Raw genomic sequence first — 10,635 nt, 5'->3', positions numbered from 1 at the left:
TAGTGATTAGTTAGAGGAATCATACTTGCAACATTCTCACCTTTATAAAATAGGTAAACAAAATAAATGAAGTGTTACCACAGTGATCTAAATAGCCACTTGCTGTTGTATGTTATGGCCTCTCTGGATTAACAGCATATTTGTAATAAACAGTAATATGATTAATATGAAACACATGTGGAACAATGCAAAGCATAAATAAAGGGTTAATTTATGTCAATTAGTTGTTTTCTAGTATACAACACCAGGTTTATTTTAATGATCTGTAGCTGTATTTTTTTTAACTTCTTTTAAAAGAACTTTGACTAACATTTATTGTTTTTAAATGTGCTCTATTATTAAAGTGACAGTGGACAGACACTCTGAAATGTATGTTGTCTAAACTTTATATATAAAGACATAACAGATGAACAGACATATAAAGCACAGTTCTACATACATTTTGAGATGTAAAAACACAGAATGAATTGTGAAACATACTTGGAACTTACAACTTGTGAAACGTTTGCCCCTATGTGGCTTTTTAAAAAAATGTATAAGTGAACCAGAGAAGATACCTAGAATCGTGATGGTTTGCTGAACAGCTCATTGTGTGTGTACAAAAAAAAGTAAAGCATTATTCTTTGGAAAACACTCTCATAGTGCACCATGTCAATCAAAAATATTTATTGCTACAGTGAGGTGAAAATGTCCCACTTTGACGTAGTTTATTTTTCTACTGGAAATATTTTGGGGAAATATCATCATTTACTGTTTGTGCAAGCTATTTGCCTGAACCTTTAGCTCATGAGGCTTTTAAAAAATGCATTGCCATCAATCTAAAATAACATTTTTCTTGAAATTTGTTGTCAGAGAAACTGGTCTTTCAAGCTGTTGCAGCTCTATGAAATGAAAATAAAAAAAGAGTAGAGAGAAACAACAGAAACACTATAAATATACATCGAGGTCGCCAGGTCCCTCTCTGTTACATCCAGTGCAAAAGTCTAAGTCAAAGTTCAAGATATGCCACCTTGACGCCTAAGTTTAGTTCAGTATGTAGCCAAGCAGTCTCTTTTCTCTGCCTCCTGCTCGGTCTCTCCATCTGTCATCTTCAGAACGCAGCACAGAACGTCTTTGTCCAGGCCTCACTCACGTTTTTTAAAGTCTGTCCTGAGTTTGAACACAAAAGAAGACCCCTGCAATAAAACAAGAGCTTAAATTAGACAGAGAGAAACAGATGGGTTTTAAGGAGGAAAGCTGAGACTAAAACTAGGTTTAAACAACAACTCATCGACGGAGAGTTGTGCCTAGATCAGCACAAACCATGCCTGACCACCAAAAGATCGTCCATCACAGAAGAAGGCTATTGGACTGAAGTTGCCCTACAGCTGTGAGTTAGACTTGGCTTCCCTCTGCGGAAAGTCAAATCTTACCCTAAATCTAGTAGCAACTTCATTCTAGTTCTGTGGAAAGGTTCAATGTGAAATGGGAAAAGAAAGGAAAAGAGGTTATAATTTCAATTCATGAGCAGAAATTGTTGTCTTGTCACTGTAAAAAAAAAAAAAGTGTTTAAGAGGGTAACTAATGAGTGACAGTTTCATCACTTTCAGTATTGCAGCAGTGACAGTCAAAACTATAATGACAGCTGCAAAATTAATCTTTTCAAGGAAGTCATATTTGAGTCATACTCTGGTGTTAGTTTTAATAACTTAAGTATTTTTTGTAGGATTTCTTTCTCCTTTTGGTTCTTAGGCTGTAACATTTTCTCTTTCTTTGTAGGCTGTAAAATTTCTAATGCTGAACCAATTTTGCTTGAGCCAACTGAATGGGATTGCTCCGTTGCTTTTTCCTTTTTTGTGAGGGAATCCATACGAACTCCTTGGTGTTAACTTAAAAGGCGAATCCAAAGTGATGAAAGTGCTGCACATTCCTAAAGGTCTGGCTTTTGTCGATAGAGTTCAGTACAGAGAAGAGTTGCTGTGGAGGGGCCAGAGACAGCGGCAGAGACAGAGAGCACTCATGACACGAACACTAAACACTAAAGCACAACCAAGGAGTCAGTTGCTTTTACTTACACAGATACCACTGCACTCACTCACTGCAGAGCTTACTTCTTCTTCCCGCCTAATGACATATTTTCAGTTTTTTTCTTCTGTGCCTCATTGAACAAAAGACACACCTTTATGTTAGCAAGTGGTTTGATGGGTGCGTGCATGCATGTGTCCATGTACTGTATGTGTGTGTGTGTGTGTGTGTGTGTGTGTGTGTGTGTGTGTGTGTGTGTGTGTGACCCCTCCCATGTGAAACAAATTGCATAACTGTTCATTCGTAGTGTTTAGGTGGCTCCAGGTGATAAGCTTGAGTGAGCTTGGATCTGTTGACTAAATGCCTCCTTTTCATTGCAGAGAACCTGTTACTGCTATTGTTTTAACCCTTTACATTCCGATTAAGCTAAATTTCATTTGTTATGTCCACACAGGCAAAATGGCATGTTTGCGACCATAAAGGAGTGTCACTTTTGGCTTTTGACACATATTTCTCTGCAATGTGTGCAGGTTTAAACCTGTCTTCATTGCAGTTTTGTTCACTGCGTCTCCTAGTGTCTCAATAAAAAATAATATTGCAATATTGTGATAATTTCAGATTTAATTTTTTTCTTACATTATTTATGTTGCTTAAAATATTATATTGCAAAATTGGACATTGTGACTCCCCCACTGACAGCTTTACAATATCCAGATCATTTATAGCCATGGGAGCTGGATGGTAAATCAGATTAGTGATTTCCTTGAAGATTTTCTCTTTTTACGTGCATTTGTATGTGTCTGTGGGAGCAACCTGGCCAAAGTTACAGCCACTCTACCTTTGCTAGTCACCAAGGTTGAAAATAAGGTCGTTGTAATAGTGCTACAACTTGCTGTCTCTGTTTTGCACAGTATCATAGAGAATAGATGACTATTGACAGGTGATTTTTTTCGACTCATTTGACATCTTTTGAAAATATGGAGCGTTAGTAAGAATTTAACATAAAAATGTGTGTGTTTGAACAAAGCTTGACTGTACATCATGCTTTTTCCCTGATAGATAGATAGATATAGATATAGATAGATAGATAGATAGGAAGGTTCTACCTCTGTCATGGCATCGTCAATCTGTTTCAGCTCCTCATAGTGGTCACGAGAGTCTCTCAAAGGCTGAACCATGATCTCCTCAATCTGAGGGAAAAGCTGTCATAAAACACCGCAGCCGTTAAAGGACATTAACTTTTTTTTTTTCTTTATCAAAGTGTTCATATAGGCACACATCGTTAGACAGTTGGTCCTACCTTCATGACAGTTTCAAACATCGGGATGAGGACAAACTTGATGAATCCAATCTGAGCAGTGGGTTTGGTGACTTTATCTCTGTCCATGAAGGGGGCCACAGGGAGACCCTCAGACTTCTCCCTGTCACTCTGGGAGCCACAGAAGTGGAAATATTGTCATTTGATGCTGTAAGCTTCACTTATCATTGCTCATGATGTACAGAATCCTTTATTTGAGTTGACTTTTTGGCTGTAGATCATGGATTTAGGGGTAATGTAAATATTTTGGATGAGGTCACCTGCATGAAGTACTCCTCCAGTAGACAGTCCACCCATGGCTCAGCTACCTCAGTTGGCCTCACTTCGTTGGAAATATCACAGCACTTGATCAAAACCATCTTCAGCTGAAAACACAAACACATGCATGTACAACCACCCCCCCACCCCATACACACACACACCACACACACACACACACACACACACACAGACACACACACCAAACAGAGAATAAAGGAGCCTATTCATTTCCACATTTTCCACTGTATTTCTGTGACTACTTTCCCAATTACGCTAATACAATCCCTGTGGCTTCTGCTGATTGCAACACTCTCAGAAAGGATAAAGGCCTGCTTGTGCTGAGGGTCAAATCCTATATACATAGCGCAGTACAGTAAACAGCTGGTGTCAGCTGGAGATGTAACATGATCTTGTATGGCACAATGTATACGTACACATGTGACATGCTCTTCGTTGGTGAAGTCAAAGTTGTCCACTTTTTGCTTAAAGGAGTCTAGTATCTCTCCGTGTCTGGCCATGTCGGTGGCCAGAATGAGGGTGATAATTGCCTGGAGACATAAAAGCAAAGTCAAGGTTTGAAGGTTTGAATGAAAATTGGTTACATTTTAAGTTAAATAGTCTTTAGATAAATGTGACAAGACAGTAGAATTACAATAAGATAAATAAGATGTTTGTCATGAATCTGAATGAATTCTGTTTTTCCTGCTCACTAAGGAGACTTTTGCATGCACATTTCACCTGTCGAATCTGTTTGAATGCTTCAGGATCCACGTTTGCAAAGATATTGCACTCAGGAAGAGAGAGGATCTGGAAGGCCACGGCACAGTGATGGTTCTCCAGTGGAGAGATGTCGTTGTAGCGCACTGCCAACTCTGTGCGGGCATTGATTTGGTACCTGATAGATGGATGACATGGATGAAACGGATGGATTTAAGATGGATGGATATATTCTCACGAAGTTTCCTTGATAAGAGAGGTCTTCACCTGCCCAAAACTTCAACATGATAATCTAAATCGGCGTGTTTTCATACCTGAACTCTCCCCATGCTGAACTAGTTTCACAGTTCATTGACAACAGTGTTGTGTAAAAGATGTCAAAACATACTGGGGTCAACGGGCATCTGTACTCCATCTTTCAACACCCCTACAGACAGAATAGCGAGTCTTACGTGTTGTTGTAGCCAGGGTGGTCCAGGTCGTGACACACTGCAGCTGTCATTAAAATGCCCATATCTGTGAGAGTCAACTTCTCCTGGACAACAGTATAAATCAAAGGTGTTGTTACAAAATGCAAAATATCCAGCGTTACATAATTTTGTAAACATGGTTGTTGAATGGTAGATGATTCACTTGATATCCTTGACATGCATGAACACTCATACCCACAAACATACACCTCACCTGTAGGTTACAGAGGTGGATCATGCCATACATCATCTGACTAACGCAGAAGCAATGACGGAAGTTGTGGAAAGGGTTGTTTCGGTAGTTCTCCTGAATGGCCAACTAGAGGACAGAAAAAATACTTAATTAACTGTGAAGTGCAGATTAGAAAATATATGTGATGCTTCTACTCTCTTCTGTAACTTTACCAGCCAGCGTTTCAGTGTGATAGGGTTCATGTTGAATTCTTTCACCAGTCCCAAGTCATGGTACATATACTCCAGACAGCTCAGCATCTGCAACCACAAAGGAAGTAAAGCATCTTCAGTTCAAATATGCAAAAAAGGGTGAAAAAAGAGCTAAAATAGGCATAAAAATCATATAGAAATATACACTTGCAACTAAACTGCAACCATGTAAGAATAGTGCATACAGACTGATCAGTTGAATGTTAATTGGAGTCAACAAAACTTGGCAAATTATTAAAAGTGTTTTGAATTAAACTGAATTGAATTAAAAACCTCATTGTGTTCCCAATGCCAGACATCAAATGTTGGCTTCTTCAGTGCCTCAACAGTCTCCTGAGACAGTGTGTACTGTGGATGTCAAGCCAAATAAATAAAGTCATCAGAACTTCAAAAAATCTTCAGGGTTCCAGAAGTTTAAATGGTAAAAAAATAGGAGACAGACATACCTTTGGATAACTGGGGACATCTCGTCTAGGAGTGACCTTCTTCCCATCATCTGAGAAGTTGTATTTGCATGGGCAGTTTACTCTAAAGTCGAAAGGAAAGAAGACATTTTATTTTGAATTGAATTACATGATTTGGTTTCTATCGATGTTGGTGGTAAAAGTATAGTCATTTCACCTGCCACCACCTCGTGAAGTCATCTCATCTCGTAGCTTCTTCAGATCATTTTTACACTTCTCAATTTCCACCACCTTCAGGCCCTCCACTGGAACAAGATGACATGAAATATCACTGTTTGGCTTACTTTAAGAATGTGCCTGCACTTGAATTATTTCATGTTTTATTGATATCCTAGATTGTATTGCATTGAAATATTTTTTTTTCCTATGTGATCCTATTAGATAAATGACATAAAATGTACTTCTTACATTCCACTCTCTTCTCCAGCATGGCTAGCCTGTTGGTGACCTCAGTCTTCAGCTCATTGATGCGAAAGGCTCTGTGAGAGCAAAACAAATGACAAAAGACATGTATTTCATATGGTTCATAGGGTCATAATGACAAAACCAAACTAGAAAAGGACCTTCAAAGTTAATGACAAAAGTGAAAGAATTTCTTGTTGTCTGATTTAACTTGCCTCTATGGGTTGCAGCATGTATTATGACTGGATTAGGGTGTTTGAAAGGCACCGGTGTCAGGTATGAGTGTGAGGTATGTGCGAGGGTGGGGAAGGGCAGGCTTCAGTCATAGCATAACATAAACAACTGAGGTGTTACCTGCTGAACTGCTCAGCCACCTGGGACAACACGTTCTGAAACATATCCTCCTTCTCTGCAGACATAAATACATACCTGATAAATCATTGTGAACAGCAATCACGCTGTCAGGTTTGGTATGTTCAAAGCTAATCATTACTTTCACAGTAGATGTGTTGTTGATGCATGAATGTATGTGTGCTTGTCAGCTAGTTAAAGCTGCTGCAGACACTTTACCTCCAAGCTGACCGGTAGACAGGGGGATGATTTTGTACAGAGAGCTGTAAGGAAACCAGATGTGCAATTATTATTCCTAATTCTCACCATAGCAGTTTGCTTGTATTTTTTGCTTGTATTTTTTTTGGAAAGAATTACAGTTGAATTCTACCAAGTTTATAAATGTCTATAAAGAGTTAACAGAACAATTTCAAGGTTAATTTAGTAGCTGTTCTATAGATATGATCAAAAGCTCCATTTCAGATTGTTTTGTCACTGTTTCCAAGGTCAAGAACGAATTTTCATTCTCATCTTATAAAATGTTTGTCAAAAGAGCCTCTGAAATGAGGCACAGATTTGGAAAAAGATGACATGATAGACATGTAATTAGGATATTAATACAATATCATAATGATGCTAGGTTACTTTGGAGAGTTGGTGGGCATGGTGGGATCTATGGAGACCAAGGCACCTTCTGGATCCACCATCATGATGGCAGTGTTCCTGTGATAAGAGGATGAGAGGAAGAAACACTGAGTTGAATTCAGTCCTCTTAACTTTTTCATATTAAATTTAATGTTTAAGTCAAAGTACGTAGTGTTTAATGTTGTTGGAGTGAAAGAGAAATGATCGACATTTATGTTATGAAAGTTACAACACCCAAAAAAAAACAAAAAAACAACCCAAACATTTATTATAGTAATAACACCTTAACTGGGCTAACTTTTGGCATAGATACAATTTTATAGTTTTATAGTACACAAAAATGCATGTGTATTGTGCCTGGGATCTCTGTAGAGACAGAGTGAAGGAAAAGGAGGGAAGAAAAAGGCATGTCTAATGTAGTGTGTCTGACTCATTAGTACATTCAAGTCTTACTTTACTATATGGAGCTACTCAACAAGCTTTTTCTGTCTTTACTTATCATGAGTTATCATGCCTGAAAATAATCTTGCTTTGTTTTATGGCAATCATGCCCAGAGACATGAAATAGGGATCAATGGGACCTCACTGTCCACGTGAATGAAATAAATGAGCAAAAAAACAAACAAGTGAGCAAGCAATGAAGAATTTCTAAAAATTGAAGCTAAAAGCAGGTGAAACAAACCTGGGAATGTTGGATGAGGAACATAGAAGCTCCTTGATGTCGCAGGGACTGCAGTGCCGACTGAACACCACCTGTGAGAGACACACAGTTCTTTTATTGGTTCAAATTCAAATACAAGCAAGTTGGTTCTCCTTTTTGTATTAATGTAGTAATAATGTAGTAATAAAATAACATTCACACATATAGGAGAAAACTTGTTCTGTGCAGCCACTTAGCCCTCAAATCGAACACAGCAGATTCAGTGTATAAGGCTTTCAAAGGGACACCTGGACACAGCTGCTGTGGTTTTGATATAAAGCCTCAGTGCTCTGACAGGGGAGGAAGGTTATCAAATTTCATATCTTTAAGCGACAAAGTCACATGGGAATGTAAAGTAAAGGTTGGTTTGCTGAATATATAGTTGAATGAGGTCAAGTCAGCAGAGAGAACAATGTGACAGAAGTGGACAGCTGGAGTGTGAGAGAAGATAGCGACATTATCCACGGCTGTCATACAAAAACACTCTAGATTACAAGACTCACTACAGCATATGTACACAGATAAAAAAGGGTGTGTGCATATACCCTATGCAAAAACTGCAGCCTTACATCTTGAAGCCAGCAGGTGTAGCAGACAAACATTCAGCCTCAGGCTGTGGGCTTGGGGCTCTTGAACAGACATGTGTCATCGCCAGCTCTCTACTTGAAGCACTCTACATCACCAGATCAGCAAGTGTTTCATTTATCTGTACCTCAGTATGTTTGGAACGCTGAAACATGAAACTCGAGCAAGAAACCATTTGTCATGACTGTTTAAATGTTCACTTGGCCGTTGCTATGTTGTCGGATTAAAGAGCTGAAATAAGCCAGTGCTATACTTTATTTAGTACTTTTTCTGTTTAACTTAAATGCTGCCTCTGAAAAGTTAAAGACAGGAAGAGATCTAAATCCATATTTTGAAATACATTATATTCCCCAGAGCTTTAAGGGATCAGAAATTAATGCCGGAGTGTAAGCTGTTGACAACGGGTGTTTGGTTCTGTCAGAAATAAGGCAAACTGCTCTGCATCACAGTCTAATTTTAGCTCCTCCTCAGGTGAGGCTGGTCCACTGGGAATACCAACAACTGTGAGTCATGAAGGTAAATTAAACATTGAATTATTTAATTGCCATTGCTTAAGTTATTAAAGGATGCTTTTAGAATTCTTACTAATATGAAATTCTGAATTTCTGAATTTTCCGAATTCTGAATTTTCTGCCTCAAAATGGAAAAAAATAAATTTGAACTAACTGAATGAGCTGCAACTGTGATGTTTTTTTTGTTTGTTTTATTTACATATTTGCATTTTTTTACATTAATGTCAATCGTTTTACAGTTACGGTTTGTTACGTAATTCATATGCAAATGCAGTTCTGATTAAAAGAAAGAAATAACCTATTTTCATCAGATGTGTCTCTTATATCTACACTGTATCGTATATCACATTTTATAACACATTTTACAGGCAATTTTTACATCTTTGTAAACACATAATTGAAATCTGTATATGACTGCATATCTGTAACAGATTTTACTGCCAGAAAATTAGATTCTGTGACCATTTTTTGTCAAAACCAGTTGATCTGACACAGCAGAGAAGACATTAGTGAAATGTGTAATGTCACATTACATTTCTAATAGAAATGGGGGGTGAACTGTATTTTGGCAAATGAAATAATAAAAAAAGACAGAATAATTCAAACTTTTCCACTAGAATCGGACCCACCTTTTGCACCTTCCCATCCACATCCAGATAAATGGTTTTGGGGGCATAGGAGGAGGAGCTGGAGCCCATGTTGACCTCCCTCTCCTCTCTTACACACCCGGAGTGATTCTGGCTTGGAGCCCTGATTGACAAACTTTAAAAGCCGACAACCTGGGTGTTTTTCTGAGGATCCACAAGGTAAGCAAATGAGTGGAGGACATCATTTTTTCTCAATACATTACACTAATTCCTAATAAAAAACTAAAAAAATAATGACATGAGAAAAGAATGAAACATCAGCAACAGGTGAGCGTCCTTAGATCTCTGTCAACATATTTGAAATTACATAATTTGTTATGTTTTTGCCATTGCCAATCTCCAGAGGCCGGAAACAACTAAATCAAAGAGGAATACGTATGCAAAATGTTACCAAGGAGCATGTTAGATTCATGTGTAAAACATGATGGAAAAAATGTCTATTTGCCCACAACATTTTCCACAATCCACAGCCAATTTCCACAATATTTAGTTTAAAAAAAACTGAAAAAATGTGCAAATAATAAGGTTAAAAACTCACAGTCAAATTAAATCACAAAAAGCAGCAGCACATCTGCTAAACTCACAGTATCAGCGATGCAGCTTCCCCTGTGGAGACTGGCGGTAATGTCCCAGGTGCTGAGGATGCAGCTGACTCACATGCAGACACACAAGGACCCAAATGCAAAAAAAGTGAAATCTACGGTTACAGCGAGAGAGGCTGTGAGCGATGGAGAAGGTGAGGAAGGGTATGTGTGAGGGAGCCAGAGGGGTATCGAGTACTATGAATATAACTGGCTCTCTTACTGGTTGCCAGGGGACTGTTACTATGGTGAAAAATAAGTCAACCCTAATGTCTTAAGTGGCACAGGGCTTTTACCTGCGGACAAACCTCTTATATACATAGTCTGATTCACTGTATCTGTATCTGAAAAAAACACACAAGCATTATGTGTCTACGGGGCTTTATCAAATAAATTGTTTACTACACTCTTATCTGACTGGTGCTGGAGAAGGAGAATTATATTATACCTGTGTTCTGTTGAAATCAGCTACTATTATTGGCCCAAAAGGCTTGCAGGACAGGAGCAAAACACTGATTAGAGCACTCAAAGATGGAAAATTATATCTTATCGGGG

The 10,635-nt window shown here is 38.3% G+C and overlaps 1 protein-coding gene across 1 annotated transcript; it reads right to left on the bottom strand.

Annotated features, from left to right (window-relative positions):
* Positions 1–363: 363 nt before the first annotated feature.
* On the bottom strand, positions 364–9,606 carry pde9ac (phosphodiesterase 9ac). The gene is made up of 18 exons (XM_044354396.1): positions 9,482–9,606; positions 7,738–7,808; positions 7,056–7,133; positions 6,651–6,694; positions 6,435–6,489; positions 6,087–6,157; positions 5,836–5,923; positions 5,661–5,742; positions 5,488–5,562; positions 5,176–5,262; positions 4,985–5,089; positions 4,753–4,835; positions 4,322–4,478; positions 4,018–4,131; positions 3,583–3,687; positions 3,305–3,433; positions 3,111–3,206; positions 364–1,175 (listed from the first exon to the last, which is right to left on the bottom strand). Exons 1-18 carry the CDS (start codon positions 9,548–9,550, stop codon positions 1,125–1,127), a joined length of 1,560 nt encoding a protein of 519 aa, XP_044210331.1. The 5' UTR covers positions 9,551–9,606; the 3' UTR covers positions 364–1,124.
* Between the last annotated feature and the right edge of the window lie 1,029 nt (positions 9,607–10,635).

Source organism: Thunnus albacares, chromosome 6 (assembly GCF_914725855.1).
Source record: "Thunnus albacares chromosome 6, fThuAlb1.1, whole genome shotgun sequence".
Classification (NCBI taxonomy): domain Eukaryota; kingdom Metazoa; phylum Chordata; class Actinopteri; order Scombriformes; family Scombridae; genus Thunnus; species Thunnus albacares.
Note: the sequence above shows the minus strand (reverse complement) of the source record. Positions and strands in the feature narration are given on the sequence as shown.